We start from the raw sequence: 13,286 nt of genomic DNA, 5'->3' as shown, positions 1-13,286 counted from the left end.
GACGTGGTGACAAATGTCCTCTTGGTAAAATATCATGTCCAATATCAGCGAAAGACCAATGGGATAAGATATCATCCTTGGTGAATATGTAAAAGACCAGTAATAATAAAAAGGAAAAGCATCATCTAGCGTGGAGCCATCCATTGTAAGACCTATCGATGCGAACCTCATCAGCCGAACCATCGCGCTCCTCCGATATCTCCTCTTTCCTCTCTCGCTTTCTCTCTCTCTCCGCTCTCTCTCTCGCTCTCTCTCTCGCTCTCTCTCTCTCGCTCTCTTCGTCTCTCGCTCTCTCTCTCGCTCTCTCTTCGCTCTCGCTCTCGCTCTCTCGCTCTCTCTCGCGCTCTTCGCTCTTCGCTCGCTCTCTCTCTCGCTCTCTCTCTCAGCTCTCTCTCCTGCTCTCTCTCCCCGCTCTCTCTCGCTCTCTCTCCCCGCTCTCTCCCTTCTCTCTCCAGTCTCTCTCCTGCTCTCTCTCCCGCTCTCTCTCCCACTCTCTCTCTCTCCCCGCTCTCTCTCTCTCCAGCTCTCTCTCCAGCTCTCTCCTGCTCTCTCTCCCGCTCTCTCTCTCTCTCCATCCATTTCTCTCTGGTGTCTAGATCTCAGAGAGACCTAATTACAGGAAACCAGCCTTAATTACATATTTTATATATAGGCTGGTTTTTATATATATATATATATTAAGGAAACCAGCCTTAATTACATTTCATGAGAGGACTACAGGATCCTGAAGTATGATATGAGATATATGCTTTACACACACACAGTGCTGATTATCTTCTCTGTCCTCTTCAGCTCTTCCGAAGTGAGAATCATGAAGCTGTTGAATCATCCTAACATAGGTGAGTTGACTCAATTATTGATGATCCTGTCACAGTCAAGTGAATCTGAATCAAGAAGAATCATTTCAAGTCAATGAACTGGAATCACGCTAAAGAATCTTGAACCAAGCTATGCTGCTGTAAACTGATTGAATCTAAATAATGATCCTTTTTCTCCCTCCTCCCCTCTCCCCGCCCAGCCCTCTCCTCCTCCCCTCCCCCCATCTCCCTCCCGCCCTCTCCCCCCTCTCCCTCCGTAACCTCCTCTCCTCTCCCTCACCAACCTCTCCCTCCCTCCAACCCTCTCACCCCCTCTCCCTCCTCATAGCCCTCTCCCTCCCCTCTCTCCCTCCTCTCCTCCCTCTCCCCCTCCCTCCTCTCCTCCCTCCTCCCCTCTCTCCCCTCTCCTCCTGTCCGTCTCCCCTCCCTCCCCTCTCCCCCTCTCCCTCCCGTAGCCGTCTCCCTCCTCCCCTCCCCCCTCTCCCTCCACAGCCTCACCTCTCCCCACTCCTCCGCCAACCCTCTCCCCCTCCCCCTCCCCTCTCCTCCATAGCCCCTCACCCTCCCTCCCCCTCTCCCTCCCTTAGCCCCTCTCCCCCTCTCCCTCCTCCAACCCTCTCCCTCTCCCCTCTCCTCCCATCACCCTCTCCCCCTCTCCCCCTCCCTCCAACCCTCTCCCCCTCTCCCTCCCCCCTCTCCCCTCCTCTCCTCTCCCCCTCTCCCTCCTCCCACCCTCTCCCCCTCTCTCCTCTCCCCCTCTCCTCTCCCTTAACCTCTCCCCCTCTCCCCCTCCCCCTCTCCCCCACTTCCAACCCCCTCTCCCCCTCCTCCATGCCCTCTCCCCCCTCTCCCTCCCATACACCCTCTCCCCCTCTCTCCCTCTCCTCCCTCTCTCCTCCATCCCCTCTCCCTCCTCCCCCTCTACTCTCCTCCCCTCCTCCTCCCCCTCTCCTCCATAGCCTCTCCCCCTCCCTCCGCCAGCCCTCTCCCTCCCTCCCTCTCCCTCCTCCTCTCCCCCTCTCCTCTCTCCTCCTCCTCCTCTCTCCCTCCCTCCCTCTCCCTCTCCCTCTCCTCCTTAGCCTCTCCCTCCTCCCCTCTCCCCCTCTCCCTCCCACTTAACCCTCTCTCCTCCCTCCCCTCCCCCTCTCCCTCCATGCCCTCTCCCTCTCCCCTCTCCACCCCCTCTCCCCTCCCTAGCCCTCTCCCCTCTCCCCTCCGCAACCCTCTCCCTCCTCCCCTCTCCCCCTCTCCCTCCCTCCTCCCTCTCCCCCTCTCCCTCCACTTGCCCTCTCCCTTAGCCCTCCTCAACCCTCTCCCTCCTCCCTCTCCCTCCTCCCCTCTCTCCCTCTCCCCCTCTCACTCTCCCTCTCCCTCCACTTAACCCCTCTCCCCCCTCCCAACTCCAACCCTCTCCCCTCCTCTCCCTCCGCCTCAACCCCTCCTCCCCTCTCCTCCGCCTCAACTCTCTCCCCCTCTCCCTCCCGCCAACCCTCTCCCCTCCTCCCTCCCTCCCCCTCCCCCTCTCCCTCCACTCCCGCCAACCCTCTCCCTCCTCCCCCCTCTCCTCTCTCCCTCCCTCCCTCTCCCCCTCTCCCTCCCTCCAACCCTCTCCCTCCTCCCCTCTCTCCCTCCCCCCTCCCCTCTCCCCCTCTCCCTCCCGCCAACCCTCTCCCTCCCACTCTCCCCCCCTCCCTCCTCCCCCTCTCCCTCCCTCCAACCCTCTCCCCCCTCTCCCTCCCTCTCCCTCTCCCCCTCTCCTCCGCCAACCCTCTCCCCCTCTTCCTCCTGCCAACCCTCTCCCCCTCTCCTCCCGCCAACCCCTCTCCCCCTCTCCCCTCCCCTCTCCCCTCCCGCCAACCCTCTCCCTCCTCCCCTCTCCCCCCTCTCCCTCCCGCCAACCCTCTCCCTTCAACAGTGAAGTTATTTGAGGTGATCGAGACGGAGAAGACATTGTACCTGGTCATGGAGTATGCCAGTGGAGGTGAGTGTGTGCCCGCGTCAAAAATACTTCCCCTGAGTCATCTGTGTGCAACAGTTAAATCCTTCCCCCTTTGACCCTGAAATCATGTTTCACTATTTGATAGCTATGTAGCCTTCATACGCCCTCAGGTGAACTAAAGAACTGCTACCTTTCTGTGACTGTTTCTCTTCTCTCATCCTTTCTCTCCTATCATCCCTCTCCCCCTCGCTCCTCTCTCCTCTCCCCCTGCTCCTCTCTCCTCTCCCCCTCTCTCTCTCCCCCTCTCTCCTCTCCCCCTCGCTCCTCTCCCCCCTCCCCCTCGCTCCTCTCCCCCTCTCTCCTCTCCCCCTCGCCCTCTCTCCTCTCCCCCTCTCTCCTCTCCCCCTCTCTCCTCTCCCCTCTCTCCTCTCCCCCTCTCTCCTCTCCCCCTCTCTCCTCCCCCCTCTCTCCTCTCCCCCTCTCTCCTCTCCCCCTCTCTCCTCTCCCCTCGCTCCTCTCCCCCTCGCTCCTCGCTCCTCTCCCCCTCGCTCCTCTCTCTCTCTCCCCTCGCTCCTCTCGCTCCTCTCTCCTCTCTCCTCTCTCGCTCCTCTCTCCTCTCTCTCCCCCTCGCTCCTCTCTCCTCTCTCCCTCGCTCCTCTCTCCTCTCTCCCCTCGCTCCTTTCTCCTCTCCCCCTCTCTCCCTCTCCCCCCCCCTCTCTCCTCCTCTCTCTTCCCCCGCCCTCTCTCCTCTCCCCTCTCTCCTCTCCCCCTCTCTCCTCTCCCCTCTCTCCTCTCCCCCTCGCTCCTCTCCCCCTCGCTCCTTTCTCCTCCTCTCCCCCTCTCTCCTCCTCTCTCCTCTCTTCCCCCGCCCCTCGCTCCTCTCCTCCTCTCTCCTCTCTCTTCCCCCGCCCCTCGCTCCTCTCCCCCTCGCTCCTCCTCTCTCCTCCTCTCTCTTCCCCCGCCCCTCGCTCCTCTCCCCCTCTCTCCTCTCCCCCTCTCTCCCTCTCCCCCCTCCTCTCCCCCTCTCTCCTCTCCACCCTCTCTCCTCTCCCCTCTCTCCTCTCCCCCGTTCTCCTCTCCCCCTCTCTCCTCTCCCCCTCGCTCCTCTCCCCCTCGCTCCTCTCCCCTCTCCTCCTCTCCTCTCCCCCGCCCCTCGCTCCTCCTCTCTCCTCCTCTCTCTTTCCCCGCCCCTCGCTCCTCTCCCCCTCTCTCCTCTCCCCTCTCCCCTCTCCCCCTTGCTCCTTTCTCCTCCCCCTCGCTCCTCTCCCCTTCTCTCCTCTCCCCTCGCTCCTTTCTCCTCTCCCCTCTCTCCTCTCCCCCTCTCTCCTCTCCCCCTCTCTCTTCCCCCGCCCCTCTCTCCTCTCCCCCTCTCTCCTCTCCCCCTTGCTCCTTTCTCCTCTCCCCCTCTCTCCTCTCCCCCTCTCTCCTCTCCCCCTCGCTCCTCTCCCCCTCGCTCCTCTCCCCCTCAGCTCCTTTCTCCTCTCCCCCTCTCTCCTCCTCTCTCCTCTCTTCCCCCGCCCCTCGCTCCTCGCCTCCTCTCTCCTCTCTCTTCCCCCGCCCCTCTCTCCTCTCCCCCTCGCTCCTCTCCCCCTCGCTCCTCTCCCCTCTCTCCTCTCTCCTCTCCCCCACGCTCTCTCCCCCTCTCTCCCTCTCCTCTCTCCTCTCCTCTCCCCCGTTCTCCTCTCCCCCGTTCTCCTCTCCCCCGTTCTCCTCTCCCCCCTCTCTCCTCTCCCCGTTCTCCTCTCCCTCCTCTCTCCTCTCCCCCTCTCTCCTCTCTCCCCTCGCCCTCGCGCCTCTCCCCCCTCGCTCCTCTCCCCCTCGCTCCTCTCCCCTCTCTCCTCCTCTCTCCTCTCTCTTCCCCCGCCCCTCTCCTCTCCCCCTCTCTCCTCTCCCCTCTCTCCTCTCCCCTCTCCCCTCTCTCCTCTCCCCCTTGCTCCTCTCCCCCTCTCTCCTCTCCCCCTCGCTCCTTTCTCCTCTCCCCCTCTCTCCTCTCCCCTGGCTCCTTTCTCCTCTCCCCCTCTCTCCTCTCCCCCTCGCTCCTTTCTCCTCTCCCCCTCTCTCCTCCTCTCTCCTCTCTTCCCCCCCCTCGCTCCTCTCCTCCCTCTCTCCTCTCTCTTCCTCTCCCCCTCGCTCCTCTCCCCCTCGCTCCTCTCCCCTCTCTCCTCTCCCCACGCTCCTCTCCCCCTCTCTCCCTCTCCTCTCTCTCTCTCTCCCCCTCTCTCCTCTCCCCTCTCTCTCCTTTCTCCCTCGCTCCTTTCTCCCTCGCTCCTCTCCCCCTCGCTCCTCTCCCCTCGCTCCTCTCTCCCTCTCTCTCTCTCTCCCCCTCTCTCCTCTCCCCCTCTCTCCTCTCCCCGTTCTCCTCTCCCCCGTTCTCCTCTCCCCCGTTCTCCTCTCCCCCCCTCTCTCCTCTCCCCCTCGCTCCTCTCTCCTCTCCCCCTCTCTCCTCTCTCTCCCCTCGCCCCTCGCGCCTCTCCCCCTCGCTCCTCTCCCCCTCGCTCCTCTCCCCCTCGCTCCTCTCCCCTCTCTTCTCCTCTCTCTTCCCCCGCCCCTCTCTCCTCTCCCCCCCTCTCCCTCTCCCCCTCTCTCCTCTCCCCTCTTCCCTCTCTCCTCTCCCCCTTGCTCCTTTCTCCTCCCCCTCTCTCCTCTCCCCCTCGCTCCTCTCCCCCTCTCTCCTCTCCCCCTCGCTCCTTTCTCCTCTCCCTCTCTCCTCTCCCCTCGCTCCTCTCCCCCTCTCTCCTCCTCTCTCCTCTCTCTTCCCCCCAGCCCCTCTCTCCTCTCCCCCTCTCTCTCTCCCTCTCTCCTCTCCCCTTGCTCCTTTCTCCTCTCCCCCTCTCTCCTCTCCCCCTCTCCTCCCCCTCGCTCCTTTCTCCTCTCCCCCCCTCTCTCCTCCTCTCTTCTCTCTTCCCCCGCCCCTCGCTCCTCTCCTCCTCTCTCCTCTCTCTTCCCCCGCCCCTCGCTCCTCTCCCCTCGCTCCTCTCCCCCTCTCTCCTCTCCCCTCTCTCCTTCCCCCACGCTCCTCTCCCCCTCTCTCCTCTCCTCTCCCCTCTCTCCTCTCCTCTCCCTCTCTCCTCTCCCCTCGCTCCTCTCCCCACTCTCTCCTCCCCCCTCGCTCCTCTCCCCACTCTCTCCTCCCCCTCTCTCCCTCTCCCCCTCTCTCCTCTCCTCTCCCCTCCTCTCCTCTCCCCCTCTCTCCTCTCCCCCTCGCTCCTCTCCTCTGTCCTCCAGGGGAGGTGTTTGATTACCTGGTCGCTCACGGGAGGATGAAAGAAAAAGAGGCGCGTGCCAAATTCAGACAGGTGAGGAGCGAGTGTGTGTGTGTGTGTGTGTGTGTGTGTGTGTGTGTGTGTGTGTGTGTGTATGAATGAATGAGAGATGGGGTTTATTTGCTTTCCTCCTCCCCATTCTCAATCCTTCTCTCCATCCCTGTTTAGATCGTGTCAGCGGTCCAGTACTGTCACCAGAAGTGTATTGTCCACAGAGATCTGAAGGTGAGACTCTCCCTCTACACACTATAACGCTATAACGCGTGTGTGTGCGCTAAGTAGCTGGGGACTAAGTAGCTGGGGACTAAGTAGCTGGGGACTAAGTAGCTGGGGGCTTACGTGCTGGGAACTAAGAGCTGGGGGCTTACGGGCTGGGGGCTACGGCCGGAAGAGCTTGAACTATGACCTTTACACAGGCTCCTAACAGTCACTTGCCCATCGGTGTCTGTGTGTTCAGAGTTGTCTCCTGTCCGATGATGTCATCGTGTTCTATTTCACGCTGAGCGCTCGTGCCGAGAACACCTTCTTGTTGCTAGGCAACACAGCCTTCTCTGCTCCTCGCTCTGCCATGTATAGTTTAAAGTTATATAGTGCTCTGCGTTGTAGTCGGCAGTGGTGGAAGAGGTACTCGATTTGTCATACTTGTGTAAAAGATAACTTCATAGAAAATGACTCAAGTGAGTCACCCAGTGAAATACTACTTGAGTAAAAGTATTTGGTTATAAATATACTTAAGTATCAAATGTAAATTAAATTGCTCAAATGTTCTTAAGTATAAAAAGTAAAAGTATAAATCATTTCACTCCAACATTCAGACATCATTTACAGACTAAGCGTCTGTTTAGTGATCAGATCAGAGGCAGTAGGGATGTTCTCTGTTTAGTGAGTCCTCCAGATCAGAGACAGTAGGGATGTTCTCTGTTTAGTGAGTCCTCCAGATCAGAGACAGTAGGGATGTTCTCTGTTTAGTGAGTCCTCCAGATCAGAGACAGTAGGGATGACCAGGGATGTTCTCTGTTTAGTGAGTCCTCCAGATCAGAGACAGTAGGGATGACCAGGGATGTTCTCTGTTTAGTGAGTCCTCCAGATCAGAGACAGTAGGGATGTTCTCTGTTTAGTGAGTCCTCCAGATCAGAGGCAGTAGGGATGTTCTCTGTTTAGTGAGTCCTCCAGATCAGAGGCAGTAGGGATGACCAGGGATGTTCTCTGTTTAGTGAGTCCTCCAGATCAGAGGCAGTGGGGACCAGGGATGTTCTCTGTTTAGTGAGTCCTCCAGATCAGAGGCAGTAGGGATGACCAGGGATGTTCTCTGTTTAGTGAGTCCTCCAGATCAGAGGCAGTGGGGATGACCAGGGATGTTCTCTGTTTAGTGAGTTCTCCAGATCAGAGGCAGTATGGACCAGGGATGTTCTCTGTTTAGTGAGTCCTCCAGATCAGAGGCAGTAGGGATGACCAGGGATGTTCTCTGTTTAGTGAGTCCTCCAGATCAGAGGCAGTAGGGATGACCAGGGATGTTCTCTGTTTAGTGAGTCCTCCAGATCAGAGGCAGTAGATGACCAGGGATGTTCTCTGTTTAGTGAGTCCTCCAGATCAGAGGCAGTAGGGGCGACCAGGGATGTTCTCTGTTTAGAGAGTCCTCCAGATCAGAGGCAGTAGGGATGACCAGGGATGTTCTCTGTTTAGTGAGTCCTCCAGATCAGAGGCAGTAGGGATGACCAGGGATGTTCTCTGTTTAGTGAGTCCTCCAGATCAGAGGCAGTGGGGATGACCAGGGATGTTCTCTGTTTAGTGAGTCCTCCAGATCAGAGGCAGTAGGGACCAGGGATGTTCTCTGTTTAGTGAGTCCTCCAGATCAGAGGCAGTGGGGACCAGGGATGTTCTCTGTTTAGTGAGTCCTCCAGATCAGAGGCAGTAGGGATGACCAGGGATGTTCTCTGTTTAGTGAGTCCTCCAGATCAGAGGCAGTGGGGATGACCAGGGATGTTCTCTGTTTAGTGAGTTCTCCAGATCAGAGGCAGTATGGACCAGGGATGTTCTCTGTTTAGTGAGTCCTCCAGATCAGAGGCAGTAGGGGCGACCAGGGATGTTCTCTGTTTAGTGAGTCCTCCAGATCAGAGGCAGTAGGGATGACCAGGGATGTTCTCTGTTTAGTGAGTCCTCCTGATCAGAGGCAGTAGGGAAGACCAGGGATGTTCTCTGTTTAGTGAGATCTCTCTCTCCCTTCCTCTCTCTCCTCTCCCTTCTCCTCTCTCTCCTCTCCATTCTCTTCTCTCTCCCTTCTCCTCTCCTCTCTCTCTCTCTCCTCTCTCTCTCTCCCCTCCTCTCTCCCCCTCTCTCCTCTCCATTCTCCCCTCTCTCTCCTCTCTCTCTCTCCCCTCCTCTCTCTCTCTCCCCTCTCTCCTTTTCCATTCTCCCCTCTCTCCCCCTCTCTCCTCTCTCTCTCTCTCCCTCTCTCCTCCTCTCTCCTCTCCATTCTCTCCTCTCTCTCTCCCCTCCTCTCTCCCCCTCTCTCCTCTCCATTCTCCTCTCTCCCTTCCTCTCTCTCCTCTCTCTCTCTCCTCTCCCCACCAGGCTGAGAACCTACTCCTGGACTCTGACATGAACATCAAGATAGCAGACTTTGGCTTCAGTAATGAGTTCGTAATGGGCAGTAAGCTGGACACGTTCTGCGGCTCTCCTCCCTACGCCGCCCCAGAGCTGTTCCAGGGGAAGAAGTACGACGGACCCGAGGTGGACGTCTGGAGCCTGGGGGTCATCCTGTACACGCTGGTGTCAGGGTCGCTACCCTTCGATGGACAGAACCTCAAGGTGTGTGTGGGGAGATGGAGGGAGGAGTGGGTGGGTGTGTGAGATGATGACATAGAGGGGTGTGTGAGAGGGATGGTGACATAGACAGGTGTGTGTGTGTGTGAGATCTGTATTCTGTTCTACAGACTGACCTCTAACCCTTAACCCCTGACCTCGTACCCCTAATCGCTCCTCTGTCTCCCCCTATATGAGTTGAGGGGGAAATACTCATAGAGAATGATAGAGGCCTCTAGTGGCCAAAAGGCAGTATTACCATGGGCAGCGCCACTGAGGACCTCCACCATTTTAATGTAGTCAACTGGGAGGGTCTTCCAACTTCATTGGTTGGAGTCATGTTAGAGTCATGTTTAACTGGGTCATCAGGAGGGATCAGCCAATCGTGAAGAAGAAAATGTACTACTTTAAAATGGAGATAGCACAGGCAGCACCATTGAGGCTGTCACAGACCCTATAATGGCACAGATACAAAGATGAGTCCTCTATCTATCTCTATGGAAATACCGTATCCTGTTCTACATGTCTGACCTCTGACCTCTCCCATCTCTCTCCTCCTATAGGAGTTGAGAGAGCGCGTGTTGAGGGGGAAGTACCGTATTCCGTTCTACATGTCTAGACTGACCTCTGACCTCTCCCATCTCTCTCCTCCTATAGGAGTTGAGAGAGCGCGTGTTGAGGGGGAAGTACCGTATTCCGTTCTACATGTCTAGACTGACCTCTGACCTCTCCCATCTCTCTCCCCCTATAGGAGTTGAGAGAGCGCGTGTTGAGGAGGAAGTACCGTATTCCGTTCTACATGTCTAGACTGACCTCTGACCTCTCCCATCTCTCTCCCCCTATAGGAGTTGAGAGAGCGCGTGTTGAGGGGGAAGTACCGTATTCCGTTCTACATGTCTAGACTGACCTCTGACCTCTCCCATCTCTCTCCCCCTATAGGAGTTGAGAGAGCGCGTGTTGAGGGGGAAGTACCGTATTCCGTTCTACATGTCTAGACTGACCTCTGACCTCTCCCATCTCTCTCCCCCTATAGGAGTTGAGAGAGCGCGTGTTGAGGGGGAAGTACCGTATTCCGTTCTACATGTCTAGACTGACCTCTGACCTCTCCCATCTCTCTCCCCCTATAGGAGTTGAGAGAGCGCGTGTTGAGGGGGAAGTACCGTATTCCGTTCTACATGTCAACAGACTGTGAAAACCTACTGAAGAAGTTCCTGATCCTCAACCCCACCAAGAGAGGCAGCCTGGAGGTCAGTCAGTCACCTTTAACGCCTGACCGCTGTGACCACTCACCTTTGACCCCTGACATGTCACCTGGCTATAAAATGTTTCCTAACCTGAATATTTAAATACTTCTTGTTTTCTTTGTGTGAGCTACAGTTGTCCCTCTCTGTTTCCCCTCTCTGTTCCCCTCTCTGTTCCCCTCTCTGTTCCCCTCTCCCTCTTTTCTACATTATACCCTTTACTCTCTTCCTCTCTTCTGCCTCTCTTCCTCTCTTCTGCCTCTTCCTCTCTTCTGCCTCTCTTCCTCTCTTCTTCCTCTCCTCTGCCTCTCTTCCTCTCTTCTGCCTCTTCCTCTCTTCTGCCTCTCTTCCTCTCTTCTGCCTCTTCCTCTCCTCTGCCTCTTCCTCTCCTCTGCCTCTTCCTCCTCTCTTCTGCCTCTTCCTCTCTTCTGCCTCTTCCTCTCTTCTGCCTCTTCCTCTCCTCTGCCTCTCTTCCTCTCCTCCGACCTCTCCTCCCCCGCCTCTCTTCCCCCCGCCTCTTCTTCTCCTCTCTCCTCTTCCCTCTCTTCCCCCTTCTCTTCTCCTATCCTCCTCTCTCATCCCCCTTCTCTTCCTCTCCTCCTCTCTCCTCTTCCTCTCCTCATCTCTTCTCCTATCCTCCTCTCTCATCCCCCCCTTCTCTTCCTCCTCTTCTCTTCCTCTCCTCCTCTCTCCTCCTCCTCTTCCTCTCTCTTCCTCCTCTTCTCTTCCTCTCCTCTTCCTCTCTCCTCCTCCTCTCCTCCTCTTCTCTTCCTCTCCTCCTCTCTCCTCCTCCTCTTCCTCTCTCTTCCTCCTCTTCTCTTCCTCTCCTCCTGCTCTTCCTCTCTCCTCCTCCTCTCCTCCCCTCTTCCCCCCAGCAGCAGATAATGAAGGATAGGTGGATGAATGTGGGTCATGAAGAGGAGGAGTTGAAACCGTACATAGAGCCCATGCCTGACTACAAGGACCCCAAGAGAACAGGTAGACTCTGAAACACCAGCCTCAAATTGCTCTTATTCGTTTCTATCATCGTATGTACTGTATAATACTAATGTGTGTGTGTGTGTGTGTGTGTGAATAGAGATCATGATTCAGATGGGTTACTCCATGGAGGAGGTACAGGACTCGCTGGTCAACCAGAAATACAACGAAGTCATGGCCACGTATCTACTACTGGACTACACAAACCACGAGGTGTACACACACACACACACACATACACACACTACTACTGGACTACACAAACCACGAGGTGTACACACACACACTACTACTGGACTACACAAACCACGAGGTGTACACACACACACACATACACACACTACTACTGGACTACACAAACCACGAGGTGTACACACACACACATACACACACTACTACTGGACTACACAAACCACGAGGTGTACACACACACACATACACACACTACTACTGGACTACACAAACCACGAGGTGTACACACACACACACACACACATACACACACTACTACTGGACTACACAAACCACGAGGTGTACACACACACACACATACACACACTACTACTGGACTACACAAACCACAAAGTATATACACACACTCACATATACTCTGTGTTTCTTGGTGTCTCTCTCTCTGTCTCTCTCTCCAGCTGGATGAGGGTATCATTAAGCCCCGCCCAGGAAATGAACTCTCGAAAAGTAGCGCCCCGTCCCCGCCCAGCAAGGTACAGCGCAGCGTATCGTCCAACCAGAAACCCCGCAGAGCCACTGACCAGGGTGAGATACGTGTGTTTGATTGGAGAGGAGGGAAGGAATTCAGTCAAGTGATCCCTAAATGCTGATCTTGGGTCAGTTTTTGCATTTTCCCCACTAATGGTTAAAGGGGCGTTCAGTCAAGTGATCCCTAGATCTAATGGTTAAAGGGGCGTTCAGTCAAGTGATCCCTAGATCTAATGGTTAAAGAGGCGCCATAGTCAAGTGATCCCTAGATCTAATGGTTAAAGGGGCGTTCAGTCAAGTGATCCCTAGATCTAATGGTTAAAGGGGCGTTCAGTCAAGTGATCCCTAGATCTAATGGTTAAAGGGGCGTTCAGTCAAGTGATCCCTAGATCTAATGGTTAAAGGGGCGTTCAGTCAAGTGATCCCTAGGTCTAATGGTTAAAGGGGCGCCGTAGTCAAGTGATCCCTAGATCTAATGGTTAAAGGGGCGCCGTAGTCAAGTGATCCCTAGGTCTAATGGTTAAAGGGGCGCCGTAGTCAAGTGATCCCTAGGTCTAATGGTTAAAGGGGCGTTCAGTCAAGTGATCCCTAGATCTAATGGTTAAAGGGGCGTTCAGTCAAGTGATCCCTAGATCTAATGGTTAAAGGGGCGCCGTAGTCAAGTAATCCCTAGATCTAATGGTTAAAGGGGCGTTCAGTCAAGTGATCCCTAGATCTAATGGTTAAAGGGGCGTTCAGTCAAGTGATCCCTAGATCTAATGGTTAAAGGGGCGTTCAGTCAAGTGATCCCTAGATCTAATGGTTAAAGGGGCACCGTAGTCAAGTGATCCCTAGATCTAATGGTTAAAGGGGCGCCGTAGTCAAAAACATGTTTTTGTTCCTGTGTTGTATATTTCCACACTATGAGTTTGGAATAATACTGTGAAATAGTGAACATTGTGATAATGATGATAATGAGTGTGAGGGCTGTTTGGACTGTTGGGTGGGTTTTTGGTTCGCCTGGGTGACATCACCAGCAGAGAATGCGATCGGAGCGAGGAGTGAGATTCCCAAAGGTTGGAGCGTCGGCCTTCTCGCCCGCTCCAGTAAGCGCTCACTTCAGGAGCTCACGGCATATCCGGCCCAGCATGCATCTGTAGTCTACTTGTGTGCTGCGAAAGGCCCTTGTCATGGAGACAGTAGCTAAAGAAACTTCAGAAAAACACACACGTGCTAAATCAAGGTGTCTTACATGGAACCCAAACCGGCTGCTCGCTCATCATGCAAACATTTATTTAGTCCCCTGACACTAAACGCCATCACGACACTCTGGTTCAGAGTTTGTTTTGATATTTTAACCTATTACATTCATTTGGGGACAGGTCGAAAAGCATTAAACATGTATGGGAATGTATCTAGCTAGCTTGCACTTGAACCCAAACCGGCTGTGCACTTGCGCAATCATGAATACATTCATTTAGTCCCCCCAACACCAAATGCGATCACGACACTCAGGTTAAAATATCAAAACAAACTCTGAACCAAT

At 55.6% G+C, this 13,286-nt stretch overlaps 1 protein-coding gene across 1 annotated transcript in view; it reads left to right on the top strand.

The window, feature by feature from the left end:
• mark2b (MAP/microtubule affinity-regulating kinase 2b) overlaps positions 1-13,286 on the top strand; it is a 105,901-nt gene that overhangs the window by 34,422 nt on the left and 58,193 nt on the right. The window contains exons 4-12 of the mRNA XM_065025240.1: positions 804-839; positions 2,734-2,799; positions 5,983-6,053; positions 6,189-6,245; positions 8,592-8,828; positions 9,950-10,069; positions 10,942-11,041; positions 11,142-11,254; positions 11,692-11,818. Coding sequence (XP_064881312.1) covers positions 804-839; positions 2,734-2,799; positions 5,983-6,053; positions 6,189-6,245; positions 8,592-8,828; positions 9,950-10,069; positions 10,942-11,041; positions 11,142-11,254; positions 11,692-11,818 — 927 coding nt within the window. The remainder of the gene's footprint in view (positions 1-803; positions 840-2,733; positions 2,800-5,982; positions 6,054-6,188; positions 6,246-8,591; positions 8,829-9,949; positions 10,070-10,941; positions 11,042-11,141; positions 11,255-11,691; positions 11,819-13,286) is intronic.

The sequence above is a fragment of the Oncorhynchus nerka genome, linkage group LG12 (genome assembly GCF_034236695.1).
Source record: "Oncorhynchus nerka isolate Pitt River linkage group LG12, Oner_Uvic_2.0, whole genome shotgun sequence".
Lineage (NCBI taxonomy): Eukaryota > Metazoa > Chordata > Actinopteri > Salmoniformes > Salmonidae > Oncorhynchus > Oncorhynchus nerka.
This window is presented reverse-complemented; position numbering and strand designations above follow the sequence as displayed.